At 38.0% G+C, this 20981-nt stretch overlaps 2 protein-coding genes across 3 annotated transcripts; both read left to right on the plus strand.

Moving 5' to 3' along the window:
* The first annotated feature begins 621 nt into the window (after positions 1-621).
* On the plus strand, positions 622-1351 carry LOC134789783 (uncharacterized). The gene is made up of 2 exons (XM_063760429.1): positions 622-947; positions 1125-1351. The coding sequence occupies exon 2, from the start codon at positions 1132-1134 to the stop codon at positions 1282-1284; it is 153 nt and encodes a 50-aa protein (XP_063616499.1). The 5' UTR covers positions 622-947; positions 1125-1131; the 3' UTR covers positions 1285-1351.
* Positions 1294-7750, plus strand: LOC134789772 (lipoyl amidotransferase LIPT1, mitochondrial). Of its 2 annotated transcripts, none has more exons than XM_063760418.1 (4): positions 1294-1983; positions 2314-2421; positions 4201-4402; positions 6548-7750. In XM_063760418.1, the coding sequence occupies exons 1-4, from the start codon at positions 1444-1446 to the stop codon at positions 6934-6936; spliced, it is 1239 nt and encodes a 412-aa protein (XP_063616488.1). In that variant the 5' UTR covers positions 1294-1443; the 3' UTR covers positions 6937-7750. The 2 variants fall into 2 exon arrangements, with proteins under 2 accessions (XP_063616488.1, XP_063616487.1); XM_063760417.1 differs by having other exon boundaries at positions 1444-1983; positions 4189-4402.
* Positions 7751-20981: the final 13231 nt, after the last annotated feature.

The following is a 20981-nucleotide window of genomic DNA, read 5'->3' on the forward strand; positions in this document are numbered from 1 at the left end:
CTTTATAGGGTAGATACAGCATGATTCTTCATGCTATCTCAATTTACTGAAATGAAAAAAGGCATACCTACTGAGCGAATGTTGCCCTTAGAGCGCTTTCATTGTTCGATCCCATATCGGATGTTGGATACGACTATAAAGAAGCAAAAAGTAGAAAGTCCCTTTGTTATTTTATATATTTCATCATTGTTTGTTGTTCAAAAAAAGGGTTAAGTAATTCAAGAATAAGAGGACTTGATGCCATAGGGCATTTTTTAGCAGCTGTTTTTCTCCAAAGGTCATCCGTCATCCGATATCGGAGCGGACAATGTGAAAACACCCTTACGCGTCTCATGACATGGTCATGGGAGGCACTCAGAGGCAAAGAGTATTAAATCACTACGTCTCAGAGGCAGCACTCCCCAGGGTGTAAAGACTATAGAGTTGATGGAATCAAAAATATAATAGGCTGCTGGGTGAAAGCGATTAACTAAGTAAGTACTGGGCTATGGGATAAAAAAACAGCGAACAACTGCCTAATATTATGATCCATGATTTTCTTGACAATTTTGTCGATATCGATAGATCACATACGGATTTTGACGTGACATGATGAACATCCCTAGCTATTAATAAAAGAATATTGAGAAAAATCTTAAAATTAGGCTGTGTTTTGTAATCTAATTTATTTAATCTCACGAGGTAAAGATGTAATGCAATTTATACAATATGTGGTTGATATGTAATTATCGTAAGCTTCACACAGTACATAAAATTGTAATGACGTTATCCTAGTGTTATCAGGCCGATATGCTTTTGAAGCTAGCACGATAAGAATTGGTTACGCGTGGCTCCTTCGTGCCTCTTATCAGGTTGTTTGCCGTCTTGGCGTGAACTTCGAATGCCCTCGCCCGACCTCATAGTTCCTCGGCCGGCTTATCACGATGAATAAAATGAGACGACGGAAGGTAACGAATTCATTCTATATAGTCGCGCGGTCTCGTTCAGTTCGCTGATACGCATATCGTTTGTACAGTTGTTCGCTTGTAACGAGTACATACTACAATTGTTATTGTTCTCTACGCGAGTGTTAAGTTATACTTATAAACTAACCTAGTAATTTTTTCTTTCATCCTGCATCCAAGAGGAGGAATGCCAAGTGACTGTCGGGATTGTCTGGGAATTCGTTTTCGAATTAGCACCCTGCACCAGACTTGGAAGTGGCTGCATCAGACCATCGCCCTCCACGAGTACCTTATCGCCCTCTCAGCATCTGCTGCCGATGCTCCTTGTGCTCAACACTAGAGTGTTCCACCAGAATCTTTGAACACAAACTTTAGTGATATAATTAGGACTATTACTACCAAATTAAGGTAAACCTACGCTTATAAACTGTTATTATCTTTTCATACAAAAAAGTGTCTATTTGTGAACTGTTGAAATTAAAATTTATAAAGCACTAAAATGGCCCAAGCAATGATGAAAAAGATGGCCGGCAGCGCGTGTGTGGTAATCGGCATCACCCGCAGGACTAGCTCCCGCAGCCTGGTGACTGCCAATAAGACCCTGGCTGCTAAGAAGGAAAGGGAGCTTCCCGCTGAGAGGGAGGTCACAAAGTCTGTATTCATGTCTCAGTCCACCGACATCTACACTAACCTGGCTTTAGAAGACTGGATGTACCGTAACATGGACTTCTCCAAGCACCATGTGATGATGGTATGGAGGAATGAGCCCTGTGTTGTGGTCGGAAGGCACCAGAATCCTTGGCTGGAAGCTAATGTACCCCTGTTGGCTGAGAAAGAGATAGCCCTGGCTCGCCGCAACAGTGGTGGCGGTACTGTCTACCATGACCGTGGCAACCTCAATGTCACATTCTTCACTCCCCGTGAGAGATATGACAGAAAGTACAACTTGGAGCTCATCAAGAGAGCTCTCTTCAGAGGCTTCGGAGTCAACGCCGTCATCAACGAGCGCCAAGACGTCATTGTCAGAGATAAATACAAAGTATCCTTTTCAAATACCAACCACTTTCTACCTTTTCAAGGCGTAGGTTCTTATTTACGCCACGGCATAAGGTTGTTATTAAATACTGTGGCTATTAATCACAAAAATAAAATAATTTTATAGTATACCATATTATATTGACACAGCTGTATCCTTTGTTTCCAACTTTAATGGGGAATTATAACCTATTACAACGGATTTTCATGCGGTTTTCACCTATCAATACCAGTGATTCTTGAGGAAGGTTTTGGTGTATAATTTGTTAAGGTTTTGCAGGTCGCTAGTACCAATTGAAAAGTATCCAAAAAAAATTCCTTAATAGTAACCTAGGTTTCTGGAACCGCTGCCAAGCTCGGCCGCCTCTCAGCATACCACCACTGCACTCTCCTAGTGGACGCCAACAAGTCTGATCTCAGCAAAGCCCTGGCCAAAAGGGAGGTGAGTCAAAGTCCACATGACTGGACCTTTGTTTAATTCACATTTGTTATTGAACTACTTAAATACAATAGAAGTATTTGTCCTTGTAGAGTTTTAATATTAATACTAGCCTTTAAAATTAATTGATTTTTGAACAAAGTTTTATGGCGTTATTCATAAACGCGTTACATGCCTGATTTTGCTATGAATCGTTTGTGTTTATCTGTCGTTTAGACTGATGTATTTGTAAGAAAGGGATAAGACAATTTAACTAAATCAGGCCCGTAAAGTTTTATGAATAAGGGGGTAACAGTTACTATGCACTCAACATGCAATTGAAATCGACTTTCACTGAATATTAATATTGAATAGAATTGACTCCTAACCCCTTTTTGGTTTCCGAATGAATGAATTGGGAAAATCACCTTTATGAGCAAAGCATTAAATGTTTAAAGTGCTTGGATGAATTCAATAGGTGCCTGCCTCTGCATTCTTACAAGATACTAACAAGCTTGTTGCCGCCAATATTATTGATTCAAAATAAATATACAGTATAGGATAAATAGCTTGATTCTCCGATATAAGAAATGTTTGTATGTCCTATATATTTTCATAGTTAAAAAACCGGGCAAGTGCGAGTCGCACTCGCCCATCGAGGGTTCCTTAGTTTTTAGTAAGTATTTGTTGTTATAGCAGCAACAGAAATACATCATCTGTAAAAATTTCAACTGTCTAGCTATCACGGTTCATGAGACAGACAGACGGACAGCGGAGTCTTAGTAATAGGGTCCCGTTTTTACCCTTTGGGTACGGAACCCTACGGCACCTAATTTACTAGCGCCTTATATAATCAACTTTGTAGTTACGTTAGTTGTTACTATGTGGAGTTGAACATGTGGCATTGTTTTTCTTTGCCGCGCGTTGCAGAGTTTTTACATATTCAGTAATGTCACAATGTCAGCTTGCGCATAGGCATGATTCACGTGCGACTGTATAAAGGAATGTAAATGGGTTTCAATTGTTTGTTCTATGCAACTTTAGTACTTAACTCTATCCAATAGTACCTATAGGTATGCTCTTATTTATAATGACTAATTTAGTTTTGAGAATGGAATTTATTTTCTAAAAGTTTTCTGTAGTAGGCCTTATCCATATTCTTTTTTTCTAGACCATGCTCATTTTATGTTTATTTTTAATAATGCATCCATTACTGTAAAGGCGTGTTTATCTGGAGCGGGTATAAAAGCTTATGATAATGAAGTGATATCTTGTTACTTTTTATAGATAAAATTACTTATTTGATAATATGATAAATACCTATGATCCGCTCCCTGCTGTATGATAAAGAATAAAATAATATAATTAATTTCTGCTACCTGCTCCAGATAATAATAGGCACATTACTAATTTTCTATTTTTTCTATTGACAAAATTGCACAGTGCCAGCGTTATCTAGTGAAGTTCCATCTGTACCTCGCCAATTTAAACTCTTATTTCTCAGAGTATTTGAATTTAGATTACATGGGTTGAAATTCGATTTATATTTGCCCATATAAAAGGACGGACGACGAAAAAAGGAAGGAGACGGGACTTGGGAGGCTAAAATGGAAACTTTGCTGTTAGAATTTCATAGTAAAAACCCGCTTTTTAGACTAACAGTAAATCAGTATTACCTATTTCAGACTAGCGTATTCTACTTAACCTAAATAACACTATCCATCCTTTTTCTTGACTAACTACCTCCTCCTCCCCCAAATAAATAGTCTAAGGGCATATAATTCTATTTAGCATGGCATACAGACGAACGCGACCGCGTCCGTGCCTTCACCCGTGGCCAACCTGTCGGAGGTGAACAACCGCGTGACGGTGGACGCGCTGCAGACGGCGCTTGGCTACGAGTACATGCGGACCCCGGCGCTGAGCCTCGGCGATGGGGGACAGAACCTGATCTCGCAGCAGCGGGGCTTTCAGTTCGTTAATCCTTCGGAAGATTGGTTCCCAGGTGAGTTAACACTTTGACTACCGAGAACCCGCCTGGTAGGCACTCGTAATGTTTGCTCAGATGCCGGACAACCCGCCCAGCGGGTTGTTTTGTACGCAGATATAGACGACCGGTTTCTGGGGTAGTGCGCCGTTTTTTGCCCGGTTGCGAAAGTGTTAATTCTTCTTATGTGTTTAGTAGTTCCATTGACTTATATTTATAAAGACGGGCCTTACGGACACTAAAGGCTCCGTCACACAGGCGCGTTTTGCGGGCGGCGCGTGAGCGGGGCGCGCCGCTTTTACATATAAAACGCTCACGCTCCGCCCGGAAGACGCGCCTGTGTGACGGAACCTTTAGAATGGTGCTAGTTCAGCGGTGTTACTCACGAATTCGAGCCAATCGTGCAGTCTAATTTAACTAGTTTCAACCAATCGCACGCGTGATGCGAACTCGGCAACCAATCGCGTTGTGGCGTTAGACTGTACGATTGGCTCGAATTCGTGTGCGTGACACGTACACACACGGCCCGTCTTTATAAATATAAGACAATGAGTAGTCCGCGAAAAAGGATTGTTAAGACATTGGTGTTTAATTTGAAATAGTTTGAGCATACTTTTAATTTAAGAGAAGCTTTGCACAGTATTTTAGATATAAATGGGTCAGCAGTTCCTCGTCGCTTTTGTAAAAACCATTATGAAGAATACCCATGTCCTTTGATTTCTCATACGTATACGGAATCTCTTAGGTACTAACCTCTTGGTGTAGTATCGAAGGAAGTTTTATACACAAATATGTAGTTGCTATTGCGTACAATCAGCAGCAATAGTCGAGGATGAGACTACGCGTCAAATTATCTACCTATTTTCTCTCGAACAGCTTAACGAAAAGAGATAAAATCTTCATATAATAAAAAACAATTAGTGTGGCAGAACTTTGGAACTGTACAGATAATGTCGCTAGTAGTAGTACTAATAGTATTAATGGTAGTATGGAAGTGTCTTGTGCATGTTTGTACATGACATAAGTGCGATAGTATTTTTGCCACAATAACAACCAAATATTCCTATCGCAAATAATTTCGACGAATGTTCAGAAACGTGACCATAACAACTAGTCTTCCTTTATCTGGGCCTTGATACCCGAGGGTTACGACCCACACTTGTGAAACACTTGTTTAAATTAATTTGTAGCCGCATAGTAACCGACAAAAGTTGGACCAATGAATTTATTTACTAAATTAAATTCATTCAATTCATATCTACTTGATTCAAGGATTTGCCTTTTTATCGTTCGCACGGAAGTCTTTTGCCTATTCATTATTTAAATGAATTCATCTGACCCACAATAGTGAACCATATAGGTAAAAATGTTATGAGATTGTTGCACTTAGTGTCGTTGTTAAGCACCTGGTATACATTTATTGACATTAAAGGGCCATTGCATAATGGGTCCCATTACGCCACCGAAGGCTGCGAATTATAATTTTCCAATCTTCCTTTGATAATAAAATCTTTGTACAGCTTTCCTTTCAAAGAAACAAATTGTTTAGCGATGAAGTGCCACCACTTATATATTCTTAATTATTTACTTGTTCTGATATTCTGCAGCTGTTCAATTTCGCCTGTATATTGCGAAACTGACTGCACCATTGTTATTTATGATACCACACGTAGACTGCTCAAGTAAACAACGTTATCACACGCAAATAATACTTAATTAGTGCCACTGTAAATACATTTATCTCTTGAATGATAAATCCAATATTTAAAATTGTGATAAGCGAAATAAATACAAAGATATGTATTATTTCTGTGCTACTTTTCGTAGCTAAGATAATCAGAAAAATATTCACTAACTTTTTTAAATGTTTCGTTCATACTACGACGCAATAGTTTCACTCTTTTCCATCAAAAAAAAATGGCCTACGGCACAAAAGATAGAGTACAATTTCTGTTTTCTAGTAGTTAGCAGTGACGTGGTATTAAGACTATCGAAAATATTCTAAGGCTATCCGTAGTTAATTTGACGCACCTACTTTTTAGTTGATTGTAGAATAATGTGCTGTAATGTCTCGCCTGTGCTTGAAATAGGAACGCCACGCCACTGGTAGTTATATTTTGCTTTGTTTATAATTTTGTATATAATATTATTGCGTTGTTACAGGTCTCTCGGAAATCAGGAACGAGCTCCAAAGCTGGGACTGGTGCTTCGGACGAACTCCCGTCTTCACCGTGAGCCGTACCTTCCCCGTACCTGAAGAACTGCTAGCACCATCCAAAGTATACTCCGCGACGCAGGAGCTCTCCATCAACATGAAAGTCGAGAAAGGTCTGATCAGTGACGTGACCTTGAACATCGCGCCTGGCCTCATGGAATCCGGGTTCCACGGCGAAGCCTCTGTGATCACTCATCTCGTCGGTAAACGCTTCACGAGCGAAGCCCTCACGGCGCTCCAAGACGCGATGCTCACTCGCAGGGACTCGGGCGCCAAACTTGACGACCGAGAACAGTTCGTGGCCAAATGCTTTGATCAGGTCGTCAATACCGTCTAATGTATTAACGCGATCGTAGCGGTTTACTGAACATTTTCACGAGGAAAAGTACATTCAGGTTACAAAGTGGGAAAAATAGTTTTTTCTGCTTTGTAATCCAAAGGCCCTAAGTGTATCTTCTCGCGATAATGCTCTAACTTGTAATCTTTTACGATTTTGTATTGTATAGATATAGACAGTGTGTATCATTGTAAGTATAATTGTAAATGTACAAATAATGTAGATAATATAACTTGGTCTCGTTGTTTAACTTTATGTAGAGTTAAAATGTGCCTTAAATTTTTGTGTCAATCAACCTCTTTCTTATTTTTTGGCAGCATATTCTTCTAACTTCTATTCTTCTTTAGCCTTTGTACAGAATTTTATGTTCTACTAATTTCTTTTCAGCTTGTTCGATACGTGTTGTTATAGTTTAGTCTAATGTTTAACGCGAGACGCACTTCGCGCCGCAACAAGAATGCATCATATCATTTGTTTTAATTTAATTATTATTTCGTAGCTCAATTAATCCAAGTATTCCTACTTATTGATACATTTAACGTTACTTAGCATTTGTTTTATAATGTGCCTTCACACTTGCGCACTGTGACGCTAGTGTGGAGTGCTTATAACATTGTTTTCATTATTTTAACGTATGTTAACACATGTCTTACCTATAGTCTGAATACCATTTCATAACCCTTATTACTTTGCCGTAAGATCTGCCCTAAACAGGGACTTTTTTGTATGGAATGGAAGTAATATTAGTTATTTTTAATTTAGTTTTAAATGCTCTGTATCTCAGGATTTTAGTAAAATATATTACTTGACATTATATATTTGTTTTCGTTATCACCTCGAATCGAAGGTCGGTATGTTTATCTACTATGTAGTCGTTGGCAGGTTAAAGGTTGTCTCGCTACAATATGTTATTGATTACGTTTAGAATAGGCGTAATAAGGAGCTTTTAGCGGTGGTATAGCCGCAGGCCCTGCGCGCATTAAGCGACTATGGATGGATTAGTGGAAGCGTTGTCCTCGCACAATGAAAACTGGCTTGGAAGCTCCTCTCGCTTTGGAGGTGGTTGCGCCCGCACCAGTCCGCGCTCGCACTCGGCCGCACGCGCGCGCTCGAGCGCCATATTGAATTGTGACGCGTTGTCATGACAACCACGTAAACAGATCTTTGCCGCGTGTTTTTGAACTGTTTGAAGCTTAGTGCTGTGATTTAGTATTTGAATGCGGTCGGATAGAGATCTTTTTACTCTTTGAAGTGAGTGGGTATAATCAAATATTTATTTTTAGATTAAATTAATACCTACTTATGCTTACTAACTTTTAATCCTAAGTATTCTAAGTTTAGAGTACCTAAACGGGAGATAGCTTTTGTAAAGATAAATATAGGCCCCTGAATTTTACCTATGTACCTAATATGAGTAAACATAAACAGGTACCTAAATTGATGTACCCTAATACGTATCTATAGATAATTCCTAACTGACAGCTAAAGATAAACCTATTTTTCATTAAGGGATCACTTCGAGCCAAGTCAAAAATGTTTTTGTAAAACTGATTTGTTACTAAGGCACGGCTAGTGAAGGAAGCTAAAATACAAGTTATAGGTAACTTTTTGTGTTTAATTGTAATGGCAAAATTAAGTACACAAACTTAGGTATTTGTTGCATGTTTCTTGATCATTGACCGATTCTACGTGATGCTGATGGTTGACCATAAGTTGAGCTCGAATTCCAAAAAAGTGGTACTATCATAAGTTTGACGTCTATATGTGTGTGTCTGTCTGTGGCACCGTAGATCTTAAACCGATGAACTGTTTTATATGCGGTTTTTTGTAAATTTGAAAGTAGGTTTTCTAGCAGTGCAGTGGTTCATAGACATGTTTTAGACAATTTTTCGGAACTTATGAACCAACCTCCAAAAAATAGTTAGATGCTTAGGTACCGTACCTATAATCATGAGCAAACCGGACTACATAGGCTTGTTGCTAAAGATGTCAGATGGCAGTCGCATTCGTAAAAGTAAAAAGTACTTATTGCCTTTGTCAATTCTTGGGATTAGGCTGCCGAGCCGACCACATGCTCCCAGACAGATGAAGATGAGACTGATCTCTATCATGCCAAGAAAAATATTAGGACCCTTTTCTGAATAGTAAAATTAATAATTGAGATAATTTTTGACACACTTTTGCATTTTATTAAAACGTAAAAATTCAATATAAAAATACAATTTTGCGTTAGCTCTCTCTAAGTTAGCCGCTATACGCCATCAAGCTTAAAAACAACTAAATTTGTCCAGATAAGGGGTTGTGCACAAATCACGCGAGGTGTTTTCGGCTACTTTTTGACCCCCCTCCCCCTTGGTGATATTTGGTGAGGTTTTTGGCTACCCCCCTCCCCCCACACACCCTCACGTGTATTTTTTTGAAATTTTTTCATTCTAACTAATTTTAAGATAAATAGTATTGTATATAGAAAATCTTGTTTATTTTTCTATTTTCGTTAAATAGACTCGCTATTTTGAATTGCAGAGTGAAGATTTATTGTTTAACGAAACCGAGAAAAAGTATCTACTCATGTGGTAGGTTTTTTTTCTTAGTTTCGTTCGCTGTAGAAAAATACACGTGAGGTTTCCTTAGGTACACCCTCCCTCCCCCAACGTGATCTATCGTGATTTTTTCGTGACTCTCCCTCCCCCTATCGAACCTCGCGTGATTTGTGCACAAGCCCTAACGCATAATAGGTAGGTATTTATGTTTTACATTTATTGTCAGTGGTTTTCGTCTTCTTAACCCTTTACCAGGCTAAGGGATAGGTATATATTTTCCCACATACGGCACTTCAAACATGTGTTCTGTTTTCGATGAAAAAGACTGAATTTCGATTGTCATTTTTGAAATGTCAGCCTGGTAAAGGGTTAAAATATATGTAGAAGCAATCTGAGGACTGAGGATTTGGCTATTAAAATTATCATTAAATTTTATAAGTAGGTATTACATACGATACGAATAGAGGCATATTTGAGTTTAACGTCCTTCTAAACAAATTCTACAACATAGGTGCGGGAGCATGTCTGGCTAAGCTATAATACACCTAATTATGCAATACGCGCTTAATCGAGCAAATTGCGTGCTCGGCACTTAAAAGGCAATAAAATAGGTAATATTAAGTAATAACACATCCCTCCGCTCCTATGCTGGAAGTATCAAATTAAAAACAAATATTCTATTTACTGGTATGTCTATTGCCTTTAAGCACGCTATCATAATACAGTAGCATCTTGATTTTAAATGGTGATTAATACTATCGGTACTAGTATCCTAAGGGTAACATTCCATTTCTGACCGCAGCTGCACTACAGTACGAACGCGTCGGTGTTATTGTCAATTTCCATAGTAAAATGAATGGCAGTGCTGCTGTCGTTGGAAATGGACTGTCATCTTAAAAATAAATTTAAACTGTTTTAAATTGGTTATTCAGGAAATGAAATAGGTAGGTTTTTAAATGGTTCTTGTAATTTAATAAGACTTAAGTACCGATCGAACGTTTTTACACATTTAGCACTAAAGTATTTAGGATACTGACTGTACAGTCAGCATTATTATTCCCTTAGCACCTTTGCAATCTTTGGAAACAAAGTTACAAATTTATATGCAGAAACGGTACCCCTTTTCTTTGCAGCTGGCTGTACATTGTACCTATCTAAGTTAGACCTACTGTGTGCCTATTTTTATAAATCGTAGGTAACTGATTTAACCTGTGACGAAACAAGCCTTGTGAAAGTGTTAGTGTGGCAATGGTAAGACTAGTAAGAAAGCTAATCCCGTAGAAAAGCGTTGCCACCAGATAGTGTTACTTACACGTTAAGTTTCAATACACGTTACAGGTTTATTTCGACATAATTAGGCAATACTGACCATCCCTCTCACTCGCCTGTCCTTTCAAACGTCTTGTAACCACTTCCTTCAATTTGTGTTCACAAAACTGTTTTTATAACTTGTTCATTTGAGGGGTGCATTCCTGAGCTTAAATTAAGTTACTTTCTCAATAACACCGGTATTCTAAGCCATTTAGTTTCTTTAAATGTATGTACCTACTTATTAGCTATACTTACCCTAAAGTCAACAGAGTAAAAAAAAATAGAAATGTGCACAATCAAACGCAACTCACTGGCTTTAAGATAGCTTTAGTATAGGTACAATAAGGAGCTTCGATTATGATATTATGGCGAGTTGCCGCATCTAACCAGTTAGATTTCTAACCTACTTGATGCTAATACTAACCTAGGTAGTTTAATCACCTATGGGCTAATAAGGGTATTTTCCTAACGTGTTAAATCAGCTGCTTTTCATGAAATTCAAGTTAAATACGAAAAAGTCGTGCTGAAAGTTTTGACATTACTTCAGTAGGGCCATAGTTAAGTTTAGCCTTGTCTTTCCTTAAATTCCTAAAAAATGTGTAAAGTATATATTTTTTTCATTTCTCATGCTCTGAAAATGGCTCAATATGTTTTCCTTCGTTAGAGCGCCAAAGTAATGGGTGCCTTTCATCCCTTATCTAGCTCAAAGCGATCTGTCTCAAATAGGTTGCATTTCGATTTACGCCATTAATCATACGGTCCAGAATCTGCAAACAGTTTTGTAGCTGTAAATATTTTAATTTGTTCATTGCCGTGACACTCACGTTATACTTTTGTTTGGGATTGGGAAAGAGGGTGGGTATTTGAAGTCTTATTCAAATTTACATAATTGTTCCGCTTTTAACTTTGACTTTGGTCCTTCGAGCCGAACAGGGTCGCTGGCCCGTGGTTCTTTCAGTTCCGCCCGACGTAGAAATCGCAGGCACATCCGTCGGAATGGCGCCGGCGCTTGCGAAATGATACACTTGCATATTTTATGCTCGTATCAATAATATCTTGTAAACCTTAATTTAATTAACAGTTTTGAGCGCGCCTTTTGTTATAATAAGCTCGAGGTTACACCTTCGTTTAAAGACTGTAAATAAAGCAATAATATACGTGTTTTATGACTGTCCTGATTTCCCTAAAAGGACAAGATCTCTTACATTGTGTATAAGGTACAAATGGTACCCCCACCCCCACAGTAGGCAAGCACGCGACACAGGCAACCATAGGTAGTATTTGCATTTGTCGCGTGATAATGACAAGAACTCCCGAGGCCTATTACAGTCAAGTGGTGTTATATCATATACGTAATGACACTAATGACCCATATGTATTTGTGTACAGTCAGCAGCAGAAGTTGCTAAGCGGGCGAGGTGTTCAAATTTACCTTGGCACGCTCTTATTCTCTTGTCAATAAAGTCGCGTCAAGATCATTTTGAACACCTGGCCCGCTTAGCAACTTCTGCTGCTGACTGTACCTTATTGTTATCGCGTTATTATTTCTGTCCTACTTTCTGATCAAGTGAATTAAAAATGCTGTGTCACAGTAAAACAAATAAAGCCATAAATCGCATTTTTATTATTTTGACATTATGTAAATATTTAAACTAGCCACTTGCCAAAGCCTTTTTTTGTTTAGGAATTATGGAACTTACCTAGCTCTGATCGATTTAACGGCCCTAATAGTTATTTAATCAGTGAACCTCATAGGTATATAAAATATTTCAGAAATCTACTCTTGGTGGGACGTTGCGAATCAGATCACAAATTACCAATTTTCTGTTTAATATTTGCAATTTGCAAGGAAATAGGTACTTAACGCAACTCGTCTTTTGTTGCTCTCCCGTCTCTACCGCAGTAAGCGATTGCACCCAAAGATGTTTCAGGAAAATTACACAATGATTATTTCAGTTATTGCACCCAAAGATGTTTCAGGAAAATTACACAATGATTATTTCAGTTATTGCACCCAAAGATGTTTCAGGAAAATTACACAATGATTATTTCAGTAATCGTCCCAAAGCTTGACAATATCTCTTTGCAATTGTTGTCAGTTCAGATATCATGTTCGGTAACCGCGAACTTGACGAGCGGATTAGGCCACTGCCAGTCTGCCACAACACACCACTATTTTGAACAGCACATTGACTTTACGCATGGCTCTGAATTAACTTGCATGACCGCGTACACTCAGTAAGTCAGTTCAGTAAGTACATTATTAGCGATTCTAATCTAATTATGTAGGTATTTATTAAATTTTAATCTAATCCCAAAATAGATTACTTATTTAATTATTTATATATAATATAAAGTAAATTATTTCAATAATTAATATACCTATAAATTATTTAAATCTAATTAAACTTAAATTATTACGTATATGTACTTAAATGATTTAAATTGATTTCAATAAGTTATTAAAACAATAAATTGTTTAAATAAATTATCTAGATTCTAGTTTAATTAGAGTTGTGGATTTTTAATCACTATATTTTTAAGTAATGTATTTTTATCGTGTTTACTGGAACATACTTAATGAAAATTTGCCAAATGTTGGCAGGGAAGTGAAATTCGGGCAATGAAACTTCGGCAAAAAGGCAGAACACCAATGGACTTGCACCTTTGCAGCTCGCTGTATATATTTTGAGTACGACACTTCATTTAGCGTAGGTACCCATTCCGGTTATGGTACAAACAAATTCAATTAAATCTATATGAAAACAAATAAAGCAGATACTGGTAATGCCTACACCGTGCCACTGCTCAGTCTGTGTGTCCGTCTTCATTGCACAATGATCCGTAACATCACGTGACGTAACGCCGCGCCGCGCCGGCCGCAATGAGGCTGCGCACACGTCCCGAGATAAATCGATAGATATCGGACATCGTATTGTATTATGCATGGTGATGCTAGCTGTCGGTTGTTCACAATACATTTGTTTCCACTGTAAGTGGAAGTCCCTAGTATATGAGTAACTTACATCTTAATTTTGTATTTCTTCTACAATTTATTTGTAATTTATTAACCACTTTCACTGAATTAAATAGGTTCATTCAAAGCGCAGTTGGCAATGCTTAGTAATTTTAGATGATAGTGAATCATTCTTTAGTCTCTCACACCCCCCTATTTCTTCTTAATCAGGCGGTATGCCAATCGTTTGTGCCGTAGCGAACCAAACGCTAATGACTCTCTATCGTACTATATACTCTGTATCTTTAGGTATTTAAATAAAAGTACATATTTAATTACACAAACGGGTCTACAGCGATATAATTTCATTGTTTTTACCTTTAATTCCGACGTTTCAGCTAAGTTTAGACCCGTTTGTGTAATTAAATATGTGTACAAAACGCGAGAGTTTAAAGTGTTAAATAAAAGTAAACAAAATCTACCCTCAAATGGCTCCTTAAGTCAGTTGAGGGTAGATGAAAACATTACGCGATCAAATAATGTAGGTTAAAGTCAGGTCGTCCAGTGACTGATCCAGGCGGTTTTTGTATTTGGTTTTGGTTAACCAATAAATGTTATAACTACCCGAAAATTTACAAATTATTTGTTTACTTTTATTTAAATATCTAAAGATACAGGGTTATAATATGGAAGAGTAATAGAGAAACATTACCGTTTCGCTCGCTACGGCGAAAACGATTGGCATCTTGGATAGGCACTGGTGGTTCTCATCAGCCGCTACGCTCAGTGAGCGTTGTGAATTAGTCCGATGAGGTAATGAGGGGTGTCCGATTCTTGCATGAACCCGATTGTTAGACAGCGTGGCGATCGTGTCATAATGACGGGTATTACTGAGATCTCACCTACGTGCGATAAAGATGAATAATTAATGAGGTTAAGCATGTATGTCTTAGGTTAAGAAGGGACGGAGAAAGTAATAAGTAATGTTTGCCGCAATCCGCAATTTTAACTGCTAATTACTTGCAATGACGCGCTATAGGATGCTATGGACTGTGATGGAACATGAATTAAGTGCCCAAATATTGAAGAAAATAACCTATTAACCATTTTTCTAGCCAACGGTAATTACGGTATTAGATCCCTTAAAACATAGGTAGATACATACCACGATTTGGTTTTAATAAGGTACCTAATGCTACACAACGATTTGTTTTTAATAAGGTACCTAATGCTACACAAATGCAAAAAATTTAACTCGCAACTCGTAATGTCATATTAGTAGGTATGTGATAATTAACTCGAGTCTCTAACCTATGGCGCACAATTATAAAAACATAGTAGATAATTACAATTAGGCATAAGTACTTACTTACTGTATTCCTTTCGCAGCCACGAGGCTGACAGTACAATGCTGCATTTCCAAAGAAGATAATTTATAGATATTTCATAACATACCTACCTACTCGCCTCGCGTCCTATCCTATGTTATTTCATAATTAGGTACTTTCACTGACTACCGTAGGTGAGGTACCAATACATCATCATCCATTAGTTTGCATTACATTCCATTGAATGGAATGAATCGAATGGAATGTATTGCAAACGGAGGAAGCTTCGGGAAATGCTTGAAATATGCTAATTCGTTATCGATAGCGATAGCGGCATGTTTATGTTCTTCCTTAACTACTTCTTAGATTTAATCGACCAAGTACGCACGCGTACTCGTACCTAATTGTATGTTGTCATGAATATGCGAGCGTGTATGTGGAGCTTGTAATTAGTGAAACTTAACCACTTAGGAATTAAAACGTCTGCGCTAAGAATATTTTGCGCAAGAATATTTTCCTCGAATTCTTTATGATGCTACTGCGTATGTATCTGTTTGTATTTTATCCTATTTGTGTCCACCTATTTCAATTATTTTAGGCGCCTTGTATAGAAATAAAACTTTTCACTGAGGCGGAAATGGAAGAAGATGGCGGAGCTGTGACCGGAGATGAGATGTGGATTAAAATTACATCCAATGCTATTCATTGGTCTATTCCCGCACGTCTCCGCCTTAGTGGCAGGGGCGTATTTTGAAATTTGGCGCCCCGGGCCAATACGTTTCGCCACCCCAGAAGTCAAGGAAGAAAAGCAAAATCCGATCCGATGCCGCCCCTATATGCCGCCCCTGGGGGTTGGCGCCCCGGGCCATGGCCCGGATGGCCCTAGGGTAAATACGCCCCTGCTTAGTGGAAAGACAGTCTTAGACCGTATCTTGGCTCTTAATGAGAATATAAATACCACCTATCATAGTCCATCCTTAACACCTAACATATACCATCATTACATTTATTAACGACGGTATCACATTACTCATTTCACCTTTTCCTACTAATGTAAAAAACCGTAGACACCAGAAGTTACTCCGTTATACGTTATACAACAGACAACTCTGACAAGCATATCGAATCGGCCAATGGAAATGCGAAAATGATTAGCTTCAGTACACCTGCCCTGCTCCTGAAAGTTGTTTGCTAAAATGTATTGGTAACGAGCGTTAAGAAACGCAAGTGCAAGTATCAGGGCGCTGCTAGTTTTGCATTTTAATAAGTGCAAGCAATTAAGAAATCGCATGCGTGCGATACTATTGGTTTGCTGTTATGTATGTTATGGCAATAGCACAGATGACTTACACACTAGACGGTGCATATACGATGACTAGCGGTCACCATAACCTTTCAGCGGCAAGCAAGCGGTCTTTATGCCTGCGACTACGTTCACTACCGCGGTGTGTAGCGAACATGCCAATCGTTTACGCTCCGTAGCGAACGAAACGCAACTGTCACTGTCACACTAATATGGAAGAGTGATAGAGAGACACAAAGCCTTTCGTTATCTTAGCGTAAGCGATTGTCACCTTGGCTAGGCACCGTGGAGCCTTTTTTTTATACCACATCGGTGGCAAACAAGCATACGGCCCGCCTGATGGTAAGCAGTCACCTTAGCCTATGGACGCCTGCAACTCCAGAGGTGTTACATGCGCGTTGCCGACCTTTTAAAAACCTGCCGGCCTAGCCAAGGTTACAATCGCTATCACTTCGAAAACGAAAAGCATTATGTCTCTCTATCACTCTTCCATATTAGCGCGACAGTGGCAGTTGCGTTTCGATCGCTACGGAGCGTAAGCGATTGGCATCTTGGCTACGCGGCCTGAGCCTGAGCCTGTTTTAAAAAAGCTTGTAATCTGTTATGCCGTGGGAAATCTCTTTTTAAGTACATACTTATTTTTATTAAAAAGGAATTATTTCTATTTCATGAAACGGATCCCAGTACTCATGCATAGGAATTTATAATTTATGACTATAATAAGTCCTAGAGGTAGGATAGGAGGCTGGACTGCTGAAGTATAACACGATGTACCTAGCTAGGATAGGATATGTGAAACTAGGCGGCACGACTGGTATTGTACAAAAATCAGCCTGTTTTTGAAACTATCCACCATGAGGAGTCAGTGAGGGGTAGTCTATGGACAATAGGCAATAGTGTCTTTGTCGTGTCGTGGGAGTCGAGTATTCTCGCGAGTATCGCACGCCGTTAATTACAGCTATTAACACAATCGTGGGCCGAATAATTCCATTATTTCTAATCTGAATTGGTAAATAGTTAAATACCATCCCTAAATTATGCAAGGATGTCTATTGTGGTTAACGAACGTTCTGCAATATTGATGACATTATGACATATGACGACAATTTATAAAACAAAGTCCCCCGCCGCGTCTGTCTGTTTGTTTGTTCGCGATAAACTCAAAGACTACTAAACGGATTTGCATGCGGTTTTCACCTGTCATTAGAGTGATTCTTGAGGAAGGTGTACAATTTGTTAACCCGTGCGAAGCTGGGGCGGGTAGCTAGTGTGTCAATAGAATAGGCCTGTTGCAAGTAACAAAGAATCATGGAAATAATGGTTTCAACGAAACATATATGTTATTATGATTCTAAAAAATGGTCCAATCTCAGTATAAACTGAAGGATTATTAATATATTCAATAAAATAAAAGTGCAAAATTCTCCAATCGGCCATTTTTACTGAAACGCCAATCAGAAGCATTCTAAACAGTGACGTCATCAATCCATAACATATTTCTTAGAGCAACATAGACAACCTCATTGACCGAAATCTATACGTGGGCACCAAAGAGTTCGAAAGGTGCAAAAAAAATGTTATTTCGCCACTAAACATTTATTGCGTCCAAAAAATATTATTACACGATATAAAGTAGATATCTATTTGTTATTATTTAAATAAAATGCTAAATAATACGATATTTCAACAACAAACTTTTTTAATTATTTGGCTGAATGGAACTATCATTGCCATGTTGGCTGTCGTAACTAGAAAAAATGATAAATTAAAAAGTAAAACCGGCGTTCGGTGATTTTCACTCAAAATTTACATGTATCTAAATAATTCATCTTAAACTGCAACCGTGTGAGAGTTTTTGTGTAAAATGAGTTATTGTGATAAATTTTTGTAATGTATTTATCATCCCTAATCGTAATATATGGTGCTGAATTAACAATATCATTCGGATTCAAGGGAAATTCGTAACTGTAAGTATGTAAACAATATCTACCACCCTACCACCAACTAAATGATGACGTCACAAATGGCATGCGAGGCGTTTTCGCGCGAAGTTTAAACTAGCTATAATAAAATGCAATTATCTATGTTAAATCTTATGAGTATAACTGAAATATAGTATTTTTCGGAACTATTACAAGTGTACCGACGATATTAAAAGGGTTTTCTAAATTTGTCATCAGGCCTATTCTTTGCCTTTGTGCAATGTTTAGCATTTGATGCCGTTAGATCGATTACCAATGATTACGGATAAGCGACGTCTGACCGCTGATTCAATGAATCATAATTCATTTGATGTTGCGGTGCTTGTGATTTGGCAAACCCAAGAAGCTTACATTTTTGATATTAGCAATAAACTCTGTCGATTGCACATATCGCAAACATTTGAGGAAGAGTTTATTGACCTGCAGTATGCTCTATTTTTCTGCAGAACGATTCAACCTGCCGAAAGAGAGAAAGAAACTGCTTGTTTCACATATTTGTTACGTTACGTGTATATAGTGTGCAAATTTTTGTTACGTGTATAGGTACCTATCCTTTAGTGTTATTTTATTAACTTATTACTTATACAACACAAGCCTTATTGAGCTTACTGTGGGGCTAGGTCGATTAGTAAGATTGACTCATAATATTTATTTTTAGTTTTATTTTTTATCCTTCTTGGGCAAATCCAGACTTGACGAAGTCATCTGTGGATTTGAGATGGGCTTGTCGGCGCTCGGGTTGGTAATTAGAAAAACGTTAATTGACAATTAACAAGAAACTAATGAACCTTGAAAATTCTATGTAATCGTTGCGTATAATTTCAAAGTTTAAGAAGAAGCTTTGCTTCATGCTTCAATAGTGCATTTAAATATTTATTTACTAAAATGGACTTCTTTATGTACATTTAGTTATGAAAGTTAACCTATGTAAATCTAATTTATTTGTTATTATTTTCAGAAGAACTCCAACAACATAAGTTAGCAAACACTGCAATAAGATGGAGAAGGAGAAGATAGTGTTCAAGGCAAGTTTTATTTTCAACTAGCAACGAGTAGAATTATGTTCGATGTAATTTATCTACTATTAATCCGGGTACTTTGGACGATGAACTTTAGTAATTTCTATATAATATTTGATAAGATAATAATTGAATAGTTTGTACCTATGCTAATCTACACGTGTTGGCAATAGATACCTACAATATTATAACCTTCAATATGACGACGTAAACGGTTTTGGGAAAAAGGTCAACTATAGTATAGTTGCAGTTTGCCGTAGTATAGTTACTACTATATAATAGGTATACTACTCGTATACTCGTAGTATAGAAGCCTGGCCACAGATAACGAGCCCAGATATTTACACACAGCGTTTACTAACTGAACTGAACCAATCTTGCACCTTATATACACACGCGTATTGTGCAATCACGATGCAAATTTATGATACGATACTACGCCCGCGTTAAATTCGCTGTCTTAATTATATTCCACGTTTTACTAGCACTGTCGGACCGCTGACTAATAACATATATGCCATTGAAAAATATTCGATCGAGAGTCGTTTCCAAGAGGGTGCGCCTTCTAGTGGGACGTATATAATGTGGCGGCAAAGTTGGCACGGAGATTCTTACTAATGAAGAAATTACGTAGTTTTTTCAAAACTACAAGAGAGAGCGTGAATTATTTTTTTACCACAGGAGTTCAACACAAAAATGGGGTAACTATCATGTAGATTTCATTCTTTCACGCATAACCGCCATTCGAAAAGTCATTCAATTGTTTACCTACTGTGTTCTCGCGTAACAAATTTCCAATTCTCACTGTTTAAACCCGTGACACAACCTTGATAGATTTCCTTTTTCAATGTATGAGCATGCGAATCTCAAGCTAAGAAGATGGTTATACCTACACCTAGTTAGTGTAGTTTATACAACAAACGGGGTAATAAATGCAATGTCAACTGATGCAATAGATAGTCTGACACGTCGTGTCGTACCTATTGCACACTCACGGTTCAGAGGACAATTCAATTAGCATAATAACGACAGAAACAGAACTGACCATTTACAGGCGAAGTGCAAACAACTCATTGAAACATATTTCGCCCAACTTATGCTCATCGTGAAACACTTAGTGTTCAAAAGAACAATGACTAACTCAGACTAATGTCTGTTTAAGAGTCATAAGAACTCGCCGCCAAAAAGCCGCCAACAATCGAAGCGACGCTGCCTTACGCTAACGCTCTTATTTTAAAACGGCATGCTTAAGTCATCATGAAAAATTTACGTATTTCTATGTCTAGAACATATATCTATGTCTGGACATAGATATTTCGTTTCGTGCCTGCAATACGGCCACTTGGGCACAACATTTTTAAAAGGAAACTTAACTTTATTATTTTTAATTAAGATTTAATCTCCAATAGTCATATAATATGTTGAGATGTGGCCGTATAGCAGGCAGGGGACGATTTGTTCTCAGTACCTAATAAGTTTTTTTTCATAAAAAATCTTATAGAAATCAAATAGACTGAGTAAGGAGTTTTGTATGTAAAACTACTAGGTACTCGCTTTCTCTCTAGTTGTATAGTAAGTCTCGTTAGTTGTATAGTAAGGCTGCCTG

Source organism: Cydia splendana, chromosome 4, assembly GCF_910591565.1.
Source record: "Cydia splendana chromosome 4, ilCydSple1.2, whole genome shotgun sequence".
NCBI lineage: Eukaryota > Metazoa > Arthropoda > Insecta > Lepidoptera > Tortricidae > Cydia > Cydia splendana.